The sequence below is a fragment of the Neopelma chrysocephalum genome, unplaced genomic scaffold (assembly GCF_003984885.1).
Source record: "Neopelma chrysocephalum unplaced genomic scaffold, ASM398488v2 Primary Assembly neopelma1_171, whole genome shotgun sequence".
Taxonomy (NCBI): Eukaryota; Metazoa; Chordata; class Aves; order Passeriformes; family Pipridae; genus Neopelma; species Neopelma chrysocephalum.
In genome coordinates, this window is record NW_020897833.1 from 36,915 (window position 1) to 51,528 (window position 14,614).

The window sequence follows — 14,614 nt, forward strand, 5'->3', positions numbered from 1 at the left end:
GGCTAAAGCCTGGCTTTGGATGGAGCCTGGCTAAAGCCTGGCTTTGGGAGGGCTGCAGTGCCTGGGACAGGCTGTGCCGAGCAGTGACCCTGTTCCTGCCCAACTGGGGCACAAAAGGCTGGAGTGGCCCTTCCATGAGAAGGGCTGGAGAACAAACCCCTGGAGCTGTGGCTCATTGATCAAATTTGAGTCGAAAAATCAGGGAAAGAAAAGCAGGAAGCAGGGAAAGGCCCCTGGAGCTGCCTTTAATGCCTGGTTTAATTCCTGCCATCACATCAGTGACACCCACGGACCCGCGGGACAGCAAAGGGATTTCCAGGCAAGGAGGGAAGGAGCCAGTTCCAAGCTGCTCTCCTCTCCCTGTGTCTGTCTTTATTCCCTCATTTCAATCCTGCATCCCAGGATCCAGGTGGGAAGAGCAGGAAGGCCAGGAGAAGCCTCAGAACTGGGTTATTTTTAGGAAGGGGGATATTTTCAGCCACTTCCTCCTCCCTGCCGGGTCCCGTCCTGTCCGCGCTGCCCAAACACCTGGGACATCCAGATCCATGAAAACGGGGCAAAGCAAACAATCCCTTCTCCCAAGGCATTCCCACGCCACAACAGAGGGATGGGAAGTTTCCTGGGGCAGTTCCTCAGGGGACACAAGGAAAGCAGGTCCAAACCCCTTCAAACGAAGCCGGGGCTCTGTCAGAGGCTGCACAAACAAACAGGAGCCTCCGACGGGGGCCTGAGATCCGGGATGGGAGCTGGAGATCCCGGACGGGGCTTTGAGATCTCCGGGAACATCCCGGCAAAGGAGGAGAACAAAGGGCTGATGGAGACAAAGCAAAGGCTCCGACTCAACATTTCACACAGTCAAAGGGCCCTGAGGGAACAATCTGACGGCAGGGCTGGGAAAACCTGCAAATAAGGCTGGAAAAAAATGGGAAAAAACTAAAAATAAGGCTGGAAAATGCTGATTCCGGAGCAAAGGGATGGGCACTAAATAATTAATAATAATTAAATAAGGAATAACGAGCAGGAGCTCTGCAGGAGGGAGGAGGGAGCAGGTCAGGCAGTGCCAACACTGCCCCAGGCTGAACCAAGGGCTGGAAACGGGAATATCCGAGGGTTTAATCCACACAAAGCCAGGGAAGCATCAAGGTTGGGAGTTTTAAAAGCCCATTTCAGCCCTGCCTGAATTCCCAAGGCAGAGAAGGTCTACAGAGCTTCCAGGGGCTCCCATTCCTGCAGAGACACGGAAATGTCTCCCTCTCTTTCCACCCTGCCTTGGGACAAACTGGAAAGCAGAGGAATTGCCAGTTTTCCAGCTGCTATACAGTTTTCCAGCAGAAGATCCACAGAATCCCAGACTGGTTTGGGTTGGACCTTAAATCCCATCCCACCCCTGCCAGGGACACCTCCCACTATCCCAGGGGGATCCAACCTGGCCTTGGGCACTTCCAGGGATGGGGCAGCCACAGCTTTGAGGTCCCTTCCCACCGAAACCATCCTGGGATTCCAGGATTCTGGAGCCCCTCTGCTCTGGAGCCAGGCTGGGAGAGCTGGGAATGTTCCCCTGGAGAAGAGAAGGCTCCAGGGACACCTTGGAACCCCTTGCAGGGCCTAAAGGGGCTCCAGGAGAGCTGGAGAGGGACTGGGGACAAGGGATGGAGGGACAGGACACAGGGAATGGCTTCAAACTGCCAGAGATGGGACATTGGGAAGGAATTCCTCCCTCAGAGGGTGGGGAGGCCCTGGGACTCTGGGATGGAATTCCCAGAGGATGCCCCATCCCTGGGAGTGTCCAAGGCCAGGCTGGAGTAGCCTGGGATAGTGGGAGGTGTCCCTGCCCAGGGCAGGCTGGGACTGGATGGGATTTGAGGTTCCTCCAAGCCAACCCATTCCAGGATCCCATGGGAATGCTCCTCCTGGCCCAGGCTCTGCAGGCACTGGACAAACATCTCCTGGAATGGCCGAGGTGGGACCTTCCCCCCGGACCCCGCGGCAGCTCCTCTGCTCTGCTCCCCTGGAAAACTCTCCTCGTCCAGCTCCAGCACTTCCCTCTCCTCCCACAATTCCAGCTCTTCCTGCCCCACAGCCAGACCAGGGAATATTCTCTCATTATTGGATTTTATGGCTCTTTTCCCCCCGAGGGGCTCCCTGGGCACTCAGGGGGTTCTGTCCCAGCCTGGAATCCTGATGGAGCTTCTCCTCCCTTTCCTGGCCCAATTCCCATTTCCCGGCACTATTCCCAGCCTTCCAGGGATTATCAGCAAAGCATTTCTAAATTCCTGGCATTTCTGGCACCTGATCCCTCCAAGTTATTATTATTATTAAAATATACTATATAATAATGTTATAGGTAAATAATATTAAATGTGTAAATAATGTTAAATATTATAATGATGGTGATGATGATGATGATAACAATAATAATAATAATAAAGAAGAAAAGAGAGGAAAAGAGAGAAAAAGAAAGGAAAAAAGAAAGGGAAAAAGGGAAACATAAAATGAAATGAAATAAAATAAAATAAAAATGAAATAAAATAAAATAAAAGCCAAACAGTTCTTGTTTCAGGTGGGAAAGTGTTGAAATGGCAGCAACAAAAAAAGTTCCTCCAGCTTTAAATAGTTCCGACATGATTCCACTCCCCCCCTCAGAGATTCTCCTGCCTGGCTCTGAGGTGAAGCCAAAACTGGGATAAAATAGGGAGGAATCTTTAAATCAACCTTCTGTGTTGAACAGGCAGCTTTGGAGTAAACAACAACTGAAATACTTAAAAAATACTTTAAAAAATACCTTTTTTCCAGTTAATTTGAATTTTTCCCCGCTCATTTTTTCTCGTGTTAAATATTAAATATTTAAATATTTATTACAAAACAGCATATATAATATTTATTAATAATATATGATATGTTGTATATATTATCTATAATATATATATTATTATATATAATAATATATAATAGATACATATATACTAAATATTATAATACACATAAGCCAAAACTGGGATAAAGAGGAACCTTTAAATCAAACTTTTGTGTTGAACGAGCAGCTTTTGAGCAAAAAACCAAATATCAAAAAAAAAAAAATAAAACAATACATTTTTTACCAGTTAATTTGAATTTTTTCCTGCTCATTTTTTAATATTTAAAAAAAATTTTAAAAACCCCTTTTTTTCCAGTTCATTTGAATTTTTTTCCTGCTCATTTTTTTCCAGTTCATTTGAATTTTTCCCTGCTTGCTTTTTTCCAGTTAATTTGATTTTTTTCCTGCTTTTTTTTTTCCAGTTCATCTGAATTTTTTTCCTGCTTTTTTTTTCCAGTTCATTTGAATTTTTTTCCTGCTCCTTTTTTTCCTGTTCATTTGAATTTTTTTCCTGCTCCTTTTTTTCCTGTTCATTTGAATTTTTCCCTGCTCGTTTTTTTCCAGTTAATTTGAATTTTTCCCTGCTCATTTTTTCCAGTTCATTTGAATTTTTTTCCTGCTCTTCTTTTTCCAGATCATTTGAATTTTCCCTGCTCGTGTTTCCCTCCCGTGGGAGCTGTCAAAGCCCACAGGAAACCCGCTCAAAAGCTGGGGAACCCCCCAAAAAAGGGGTTTTTGGAGGGCAGTGCATGACAGAGGTGCCGTCCCCGCTCGGCCGAGCCTCCAGCACATCCCGGGAATGTTTTACCGTGCAATTCCAGAGCCAGGGTCCCAGCATTCCCGAGAGCAGCTGGATGGCCACAGTGCAGAGCACAGACTCTGTCACATCGAATCTACGCCGGAGAGAATTCCTGAGAGCCCGCCCGGAGCTCGCCCTGCCCGGGAGATTCCCAGGATCCGGGATTCCCAAATCCACACGGATTCGGGACAGGGTAAAGGGCAGGACGAGGGTCAGTAGCCCAAATAAACCAAAGGGGAGGGAGGGAACGGGAATGGGGGATACGCCTGGAACCTTCCCGGGGCTCTGCCCTGCCAAGGAGATTCCCAGGATCCGGGATTCCCAAATCCACACGGACTGGGGACAGGTCAACAAGCCCCAGTAAATAAACCAAAGGGAACAGGAATGGGGGATACACCTGGAACCTTCCCAGGAGCTTCCCAGGATCCACGATCCCCAAATCCGCAGGGATTTAGGACAGGTCAACGAGCTCCAAAAAAGCAAAGGGGAACAAAGGAACAGGAATGGGGGATACACCTGGAACCTTCCCAGGGCTCTGCCCTTCCTGGGAGTTTCCCAAGGATCCATGATCCCCAAATCCACACAGATTCAGGATAAGTTAAAGGGTAGGATGAGGGGCAACGAGCCCCAATAAACAAAGGGGAAGGAGGGAACGGGAATGGGGGATACACCTGGAACCTTCCCGGAGCTCTGCCCTTCCCAGGATCCATGATCCCCAAATCCACATGGACTGGGGACAGGTCAATGAGCCCCAGTAAAGCAAAGGGAAAGGAGGGAATGGGAATGGGGGATACACCTGGAACCTTCCCCAGAGCTGCAGAAATCAAGGGTTTGACCCAAACCGTGAGGGGGAAAGGAGGGAATGGAGGGAAATTCCTTGGGGGAAATGAGGGAATGGAGGGAAATTCCTTGCTTGGAATCAAAGAAATATCATGAATAATACTAAACAATAATGAAAATAAATAAATAATGACTAATAAAATAACACATATAAATTAAATAATAAATAAATAGTAAATAATAAACACATAAAAATAAATAGTAATAAATAAAAATAATGAATAATAACAAATAAATAAATAATAAAAATCTCATAAAGCAAATAAAATCCCCAGGCAGGCAGAGCCCAGGACTCTCCTGCCCTGCCCTCAAGGCTCCAGGTGACACTAAACCCATTTATTTTGTCATGTGCAGTCGGTTCTGCTGTTTGGGAGCAGCAGAAATGCTGATTTTATCCCAGGTTTCCACCTGGAAGGGACAGGAGGAGGTTCCTTGGGAAATGCTGCTCCCAGGACTCTGCTCAGGGGGAACCACCCCCTGTTCCCTGAACACATTCATTGTTCAGCCCAGCAGAAAGGGAGGAACAAACATGAAAAATAACCCACGTGGATAAATTTATAAATAAATAAATGTATAAATAAATCTGTATTTAAAAATATTTGGAAATAAAGTTATAAACAAATGTATTTTAAATATTTATAAATAATTTATAAATAAAAATATGAAAATAAAGAACATAAATAAATTCAGAAATAAAAATCTATATATTTAAAATATTTGTAAATAAATAACTTTATAAAACAATATGTATTTTAAATACTTATAAATAAATTTATAACTAAAATTATGAAAGTAAAGAATATAAATTTACAAACAAAACCTATATCTTTAAAATACTTATAAATAAAGTTATAAATGTATTTGAATATTTTTAAATAAATTTATAAATAAAAATATGAAAAATAAAGACTATAAATAAATTTATAAATAAATGTATATATTTAAAATAGTTGTAAATAAATTTACAACTAAAACGTAGCTTTAAGATATCTATAAATAAATAAATTTGTAAATAAAATATTTAAAAATAATATAAATAATACAAATAAAACCTATATACTTAAAATCTTTATAAATAAATTTACATATAAAATACACATTTAACATCTTTATAAATAAATGTATGAATAAACTATGAAAATGAATATTATAAATAAATTTATAAATAAATCTCTATATTTAAAATCTTAATATAATCTTTATATAAAATCTTTATAAATTTATAAATAAAATACAAAATAAATAAATTTATAAATAAATAATATAAACTTATAAATAAACCTATATATCTAAAATCTTTATATAATCTTTATATAAAATCTTTACAAATAAAGAATTTTATAAATTAAATACATAAAATAAATAAATTTATAATTAAAATACATAAATAAATAAATCTATAAATAAATTCCTAAACATAAATTTATAAATAAATAAAATTTAAACTATTTATAAATAAATTTTTCAAATTTAAGATATTTATCGCTAAATTCATAAATTAAAAATATGACAAATAAAAATACGCTGTGGCAAAGAGTCACAGAGACCCCCCTCCTGATAAAATGTTTGGGATCAAGGCTCCAGGTTGGGGGCAGCTGGAGCCAAGCCCTGCCCTGGGGAGGGAACCCACACCAAGTTTTCCTGGGAAAATAATCCCCCCCCAACAGGAACTAAACTCCTGCACTGGAGACGGCTCCGGAATCAAGTCCCTCCCCACAAACCCACGGATTTATGGCACATTTGGAACACCCTGGGCAGCCCCAGGGCAGGTTTGTTTGTGCACCACCCTCCTCTTCCTCCTCCACAGAACATTCCTATTATCATCATCATCATCATTATTATTACTATTATTATTAAAATAATAATATCAAATATTCAATGAAATAGTCAATGAAATAACCCACAGCCTCCAATCCCAGCAGACAAGGAAAACACTCCTGACCTCAAAACCCAGGAGTTCTGGGGCTGGAAAACTCCTGTTAAACCAGAAAACTGATCCGTGTGGGATCCAGAGCAGGAAATCCAGGGAAAGCTTGGAGTTCTCCAGGATGAACTCCAAGATGGGGGTGATATTTAAGGTCCCTTCCAACCCAAACCATTCCAGCATTCCAGGATTCCCAGCTGCCCAGCAGACTCCAGCTCAGTTCGGACAGTGATGGGTGGCTCCAGCCCCAAATCCCTGGATGTGGGACATTCCCAGAGCCAGGCTGGGGGTGCTCCCAACACCCCCACACCTCCTCCTGCACCTCCTGCATCCCAGTGGGATGAGCCTGGATCTGGAAGAACGAGAGTCAGTGATCCCACCTGGGCTCCAGGGAAGGGCCAGAAAATTCCCTGCAGGATTTGGGCCTCACGTTTCCCAATGCTCGGGAGAGCTTCAAACTTTCCCTGGAGTTCTTGCTCAGGATCCCAGGACTGGGATAAGGCAGGAATCCCCATCTTGGAGAACCTCAAACTTTCCCTGGAGTTCTTGCTCAGGATCCCGGATCCCAGGACTGGGATAAGGCAGGAATCCTCCTCTTGGAGAACCTCAAGCTAAAGGCACAACGCATGTTCCTAAAGCATCAGATCTGCTCCCACAGGGACACAAGGAATTCCAGTTGGATTTTTGGGATGTGCAGGAGAACATTCCCTGTTTCCCAAGTAGAGGAGCCCCAGGGATGGCCCAGCTGAACCAGGACTGAGCTCGAGCCCAGAACTCCCAGTTCCCAGGAACCAGGAGAGCAAAGGGATCCTTGGGGCTGCTCCAACACGGAATCTCCTCCTGCAGTTCAGGATCCCCTTTTTCTTTCCCCAGGTGTGAATTCCTGCTCTTCCATGAGCCCATTCCCACATCAGGTGTTCGTTTTTAAACCAAAGTCCTGCCCAGAGCTCCATCCTCGGCATTCCCTGCTGAGTTTATTGGATTGACTTTTCCTGCCCAACTGCCTTGGAGACACTTCCTGCCTTCTCCTGGGGAATTCTGGAGCAACACTGACCCCTGGCTATTTATTGGAGCTGTTCCCCCAACTCCAGCTGCCCTTCGAGGAGCTCATTCCCTGCCCAGGTCCAATAAAACCATGGGATCATGTTATCAGATCACAGGATCAACCCAACAGATGGCTCCACATCCCAGAGCAGCTCAGGGATCTGTCTTTCCCAGGGGGAAGGGAAACATCCAGCCCAGTTTGATGGATTCAATAACTGGGCACAATTAAACAGTTTTCCTCCTCCACCTGCAGGATTCTGTGGGAATTTCACAGGAGTGATCCCATTTTTCCTCCTCCCTCGGGGTGAACTCCGCAGGGTCTGAGCTCTGCTCAGCTCCAGGGCAGGGACAGCAGAGGGAATCATGGAATGGCTGAAGTTGGAAAAGCCCTCTGAGATCATCAAGTCCAACCATCAGCCCACCCCCAGCACTAAAACTGTCCCCAGGGGCCACATCCACGGGGATTTTAAATCCCCCCAAACTCCAACCCCCCCTGGGCAGCCCCTTCCCGTGCTTTACAGCCCTTTCCACGCAGGAATTTCCCCAGTATCCAACCTGACCCTCCCTGGCTCAGCCTGAGGCCGTTCCCTCTCCTCCTGTCCCTTGTTCCCTGGGAGCAGAGCCCGACCCCCCCCAGCTCCCCCCTCCTGTCAGGGAATTCCAGAGGGAGAAGGTCCCCCCTGAGCCTCCTTTTCCCAGGCTGGGCCCCCCCAGCTCCCTCAGATCTTCTCCAGCCCCTTCCCAGCTCCCTTCCCGGCCCTGGGCTCTCCAGGGATCCCTTTGGCACCAGCTGCTTCTTCCCATATCCCACATCCCAATCCTGGGTTATCCCAGCCCCGTCTGTGCCAAGGGCATTCCCAGCTCCAGGCCCACATTCCCAGCTCCAGGCCCACATTCCCAGCTCCGGCAGGGCCGCCTCAGGGGGTTGGTGGCTCAGCCCTGGTTTGGCTCCCAATGGGTTTCCCTGTCCCTGGAATTCTCCAGGGGGTGTTTGGGGTGAGTTTGGGGCTGCCCTGGGGTGGCCTTGGAGTCTCCCGAGGGTTTTGTGGCTGGAGCAGGATCTGCCCATGGATTGAGCCCAGGGAGCCTTTCCTGGCACATCCTGGAATTCTCTGCTCCCAGGGAATATCCCACAGAGCTGGAGGAGTCTCCAGACACAATTATTGTTGAACACCAAGTGCTTTTTGTGCCATTGTTGGAAGCTTCTGGATCAGGAGAAAACCTCAGGGCATTGGGGAATTCTGGTCAGGATTCCCATGAATTCAACATCCATTTCTGGATTTCCTTTGGAAGAGGATGATGATGATAATAATAATGATAATAATAATAATGATGATGATGGCAATAATAATAAAAATATATAAATATATATAGAAAATAAAATTTATAAAAGAAATATGATACAATGTAAATATGCTATAATGTAAATAAATATAAAATATTAACATATAAAATTATTTTTAATTACTATTACTAGTGTTCCACACATGCAAACCAGCCCACACTTCACCTGACACAATAACTTGTCTTTCCCTATTTTTTCAGGGCTTTTCCACCAGGCCAAGCTGCCCCTGCACTCCCCATTCCAGGCCTGAGCTGTGGCAGGGGTGACACCCCGAGCTCTCCCTCTCCCTCTGCTCTTCCCCAGCTCCTTTATCCCATTATCTCTGCACTGAAATCCAAGTTCTTGGGCCTGATCCCATCCCCAAAATACAATAATGGATCAATCTGGGCCCTCTCCTGCTGCTCTGGGACAATCCAGTGTCACACATTCCCAACACATCCCCTGCACACCCCTGAGGATCTGCAGGAGCTCCTCCATGGAACAGCTCCTGCCTCCAGTCCCACATTCCCAACACATCCCTTGCACACCCCTGAGGACCCACAGTTCCTCCATGAACAGCTCCTGCCTGCAGCACTCCCTGACCCCTCCCCTCCTCCTGCTCCAGCTGCACAGGAGGGAAGGGAGAGCTCCAACAACCAGCCCCAACCAGCGGGAATCTCTCACCGGGACAACAACCCCGGGGTTTGCCAGGACAAGGAACATCAGCCCCTGGAAATCAGGAACCTGGGGCCCAGGGAGAGATCAATGGGTTCATTGCCCAGGGCAGGGGCACCTCAAACAATGACCCACATTGGGGGGGCTTTGGGCCTTCTCTGAACTGCTGGAGCATCACGTTTTTATATCATATATTTATATATGGTATTTATTTTAGATTATATTTATAGTATATAAAATTATAATTAACGTATATAATCATATAAATTTGTATTATATATTATCTATAATATTTTATATTATATCTATATTTTTATATTCTATACTATATTATTTATACTATTATTTTTATATATTTTATATTTTATATTTGTATTTTTATATTTTATATTTGTATTTTTATGTTTTATATTTAGAATATTTTATATAGTTGATGTTTTATATTATATTTATATTTTTATATATTTTATATTTGTATTTTTATATTTTATACTATATTATATAATATTTTAATATATTTTATATTTATACATTTATATTTTATATTATATTCATATATTCTGTTTTATATATTTTATGTTTATATTTTTATATTTTAAATTATATTTATAATATATTCTATTATTTGTAATCTATTTTATTACATTTATTTTATATTACAAGGCAGATCTGCCTCCAAAATGCTGCCCCTCCCAACAACCCAGCCCCAAAGTCAAGCACATGCCAAGGCTGGAGTTTGTTTTTTGTGTTCTTTGCTCAACAACCAGAAATCTTGGGTTATCAGGGCCCTGGGAAGTTCCAAGGGAGCCAAAAGCACTCAGACCTTTGGTACAGGATCAAAGTGAGACCCAAAACCAGGAAAAAATCAGAGCCAGGTGTCATTGGAAAGATTTCAGCACCAGGACAGAACATTCCAGTCAATCTGCTTTGGTGCAATGAGGGGTAGAACAGGAATACAGGACAAATCTGGATTGTTTCATTTTCTTCCTCCAACACACACTGAAAACTGCTCCAAACTCTGAAAGTTTGAAGCAGAAACCCAAGTTTCTCGAGAGAATCTGCACTCAAAGCAGTGTCCTGCCAATAAAAGCTGCCCTGGACAAGAGGCCCATCTTTGTACTGGTACCTACAAATCCAGGATGACAAACTGTGAATAACACTCTGTCAGACTCTTGGGTGGGGCTGTTGTAGAATTGTTTCCAAATCCCACAAACTGAGGGGAAATTTCAGTTCCCAGCCACCAACCCCCCCCATTCTGCAGCCCATTTATCTGAAACAAATTTGTTAACCCTAGGGATGCAAACAGAGAATAAATCCTCAAATAAAACACATTTATTTCCCCACTAAGGCCAGAGAATCCTTGTGTTCCACTCCTCACCCAGCAGGAAAAGGGATTTCAGCTCTTCCCTTCCTTGGCATTGCAATTTTCATTCCATCATTAACAGAATTCTCATTCCATTATTAACGGAATTTTCATTCCATCATTAACGGAATTTTCATTCCATTATTAACGGAATTTTCATTCCATATGAACAGAGTTTTCATTCCACATGAACAGAATCCCAGCCTACACCAACCCAAAGGGGTTCAGGACTTTAACCTGGAGGCCCAGTCTCAGTTATCCCAGAGAATCTGAGGAGTTGTGGTCAATAACAAACATTAACTGCACGTCACAGCAGCACCAAGATTAACCGAGTGCTAAAGGCACACTGCCACCACCTGACCAAACCCCTCCTGGCACGGAACAGCAGCTACTTCCCATTCTTTATTCAGCTTTAGATCACATCAAAAAGCTCCTAATTAACCACCAGGACAAAAGGAGACTTCACAAGCAACACCCGGGATAAATCCCCCAGCAGCTGCCACAAGCTCTAAGGGTCTCCACGGACACACACGATTTTCTACAGCTCTAGGGAGGGGAATGTGGGCACAGAGGGCACAGAGTGGGCAGGGAACGAGGCAGAGAACCGAGGTCAGGGTCAGGTTTGCTCCAGGGGAGGTACTTACATCCCAAAGCGCAGCGTGCCCGAGACGTAGGTCTGCCAGTGAGCGCAGTAAAACATGAATGTCCCAGCAAAACAACAAAAGAACATCCAGTCAGGGTTGGTGCCCAGCTGCACAGCAATACAAGTTCCCAAAACCACAAAGACTGCAGGAGAAAATCAGTCACTCAGTGAAAAGGGGGAGTGGGACACGGGCATCAAGATCCTCAGCAGAAGCAAAGCTACCCCCGGGGCCCGGTGCTGGAGGGTGGCCTTGGGGGGGTTTGCACAAAACACCTCCATTTGAAATTATTCAAACTGCAAAAGGGGTATTGAAATGCACATCAGTCACTAGAAGTCTGCAGGATTGAGGGTTTCTCAGTCTCCCACGTTTTCACTCCACTAAACAGTCCCGTGAAGGGACTCGGGTGCGTTTGTGCAGGTCGGGGGGTTTTCTCCTGGATCCAAGGTTTGCTGGGCATTTTCCCCCCCCATTTTCTGATTTATGGAATCCAAGGTCTGTCATTCAGGATTCCTAATGGATCTGTGCTTTCCCCTCCACATTTTCACACACAGTTTTGCTAAAGAATTCCTAAAAATTTAAAGCTTTAGAGTTTCAGGAACCCAAACCACCTGATGAGGAGCTGGACTCTGTGATCCCTGTGGAACCCTTCCAACTCAGGATGTTCCGGGATTTTTTTTGCAATGGGGTTAAAGTTCAAGCTGGCTCAGTACCCTCCACCTCCCCAGGGAACTGATCTGGCTGATTTTAATCCTAATTTTAATCTTTTAATCCTAAACTCAAGACTTGCAGAGTCCCACTGCTCGGGCTTCAGACCTGCCTAGAGAGTCACCCCAAAATAACCCAACAGAGCCTTCTGAGGACTCCTACAGACAATGTTTGAGAGCCAAGACTCTGCTGAACCCTCCCAGAAAAGTGCTGGCTCAGGCTGAATCAGCCACATGCTTCGTTTTGTTTTCAGTGGAACACAAGAGGAGACAACTCAGCTGCTCCAGGGAGCAAAGAAAGGTGACTTTCTGAGCTGAAAAATGATCCTTTCAGTCCTGTATTCAGCAAAAAAAGCTTTTTTTCTTTTTTTTTTTGGCATTGCAGATTTAATCCCTGAAATAAGAGTCACTTAATCCTCCAAGTTCAATTAGAAATAACAGCAATACCTGTGGACAGGGAATCACAGCCATGATCAAAGAGCTCTCCCAGGGGAGTGCTGCTGTTTGTCCTCCTGGCTTGTTTTCCATCTATGGCATCCAGGGACTGGTAGATGAAAAGGCCACAAGCACAAGCAATGTATGCCCAGGGAGGTGCCTGAGAGGGAAAGGAAAGGAGAAGAAAGGTGATTTTTAAACCTCAACATTCCAAGTGCTGCAGCTGCCCCGTCCCACAGCCTGACTCAGCATTTTCCCTCAGCACTTCCAGGTCACCCGGGGCCCTGCCAGGACAGGCAGGATGGGGCTGGGACATGTGGAATGTAAATAAAGCAGGGCCCGAATTCCAGCCTGGATCAGCTCCAGCCTCGTGCTCCCAGGCAGCTGGAACAAACCCCAGCCCCACACGTGCACAGGGTGTGCAGTGAAACCCTCGAGTGAGAAACCCCACAACTTCCACCCCAAACCCTCGAGCTCCCTGTTCCCAGGGACATTTGAGCTATGGCACTGCCCAGACTGTTCCTGTGGCACTGCCCAGACTGTTCCTGTGGCACTGCCCAGACTGTTCCCTGTGGCACTGCCCAGGCTGTTCACTGTGGCACTGCCCAGACTGTTCCCTGTGGCACTGCCCAGGCTGTTCCTGTGGCACTGCCCAGGCTGTTCCTGTGGCACTGCCCAGACTGTTCCTGTGGCACTGCCCAGACTGGGAGTTCAGGAGCCTCTGGGGGCCCCCAGCACCAGCAGCTTTGCCAAGAAAATCCACTTTAACCCCCCTCACAGCCCCCTCCTGCAGAGCACTTCGGATTTCCACAGAAAGCCCAACAATGCCAAAGCCAGAACTCTCCAACTGCAGCTTTTTTAGGCTGTTTGAAGTGTGATCCACCAAGCCCAGAAAAGCCAGATCCCCACTCCTCTGGCTCAGCTGCCACTCCCATCAATCCCAAATTATTGGCTGTTTTGCAACCTTCCCACTCGACACATGTGGGCACTTCCAGACCACACCAATAAAGTCCAGGGCAGTTCAACCAACCCAAGCTGCCTCTCACAAAGCCCCGAGTTCAGCTTAGCCAGGCCGACACAACCACCACTCACTGGAGCACAGCAACTTAAACACATTCCCCTCTCCAGCCTCCACTGCTCCTGAGTGACCAAAACCCTTCATTCTGCCCCAAAAGCTGCTCTGCTTTCAGCACTTCATCTGTACAAACAGCACACGGGGAGGAGGGGGAGAGAAAACCACATTTCCCAAGGTTTTGATGCCACAGAATTCCAGCCCGTGGTGTTATTTTTATTCCTCATTTCCAGGTTTTATACCCCATGTTTAATTACCTTCAGGATGATGCAATTTTTCTCTACAAACCCCCCAAAAAATTCCTCTGCTGGCTTTTCTCTCTCCCTTCATTAGCAGCGTAGGTGTTTCCACTGAGAGGTTATTTATATCTGGGGGAAGATTTCACAGCTCCCTCTCTTATCCAGGTCTTTTTTTCCATTCTTTTTTTTAAAAGCGAAACAATTCATCACTCAGCACTTTGCCAGTTGGGTCCTCCCAGCTCAGCAGGAAGGATTTGCATCTCCTCCTCTCTCCAGCTCAGCTCCCCTGGCTACACCTCTCACCAACAGGAAGAGACAAGTCACTCTTGGAGGAAACCAAGGGAAAAAAAAACAGCAAAACTAAGGCTGAGCTACAAGGAAGAGAAAATTTACATCTGAAAGCAAAAGTGCTCTGGGGGAGGAGGGGAAAAAAAGAAAAAAAAGCACGGTGTTGGTGGAGTTTCAAAGGCCCATTTTCCTCCCCAGGCAGCTCCTGACACTTCAAAGGCACCTCCAGCACTGGGCCTGTGGTGCCATGAGGCAAAGTGGAGCAGGAGCTGCCTCAGCACCAGGTCATCCTGCATCCAAGGGAGAGGAAACCTCAGTCACCTCTCCCAGAGCACCTCCCAGAGTGCTGAACACCAGCACTGCTCTGACACAGCTCCCTCAGTTCCCGGTGCTCTGACACAGCTCACTC

General features: G+C 45.6%; 1 protein-coding gene across 2 annotated transcripts in view; it reads right to left on the minus strand.

Annotated features, from left to right (window-relative positions):
* Positions 1-14,614, minus strand: part of CEPT1 (choline/ethanolamine phosphotransferase 1) — a 30,158-nt gene that overhangs the window by 11,979 nt on the left and 3,565 nt on the right. Inside the window, exons 3-5 of one of the 2 annotated variants that reach the window (XM_027701859.1) lie at positions 12,619-12,766; positions 11,468-11,609; positions 3,663-3,747 (exon numbers count right to left, since the gene is read on the minus strand). In XM_027701859.1, the coding sequence (XP_027557660.1) occupies positions 3,663-3,747; positions 11,468-11,609; positions 12,619-12,766 (375 nt within the window). The remainder of the gene's footprint in view (positions 1-3,662; positions 3,748-11,467; positions 11,610-12,618; positions 12,767-14,614) is intronic. The other variant, XM_027701861.1, reaches the window with a different exon arrangement.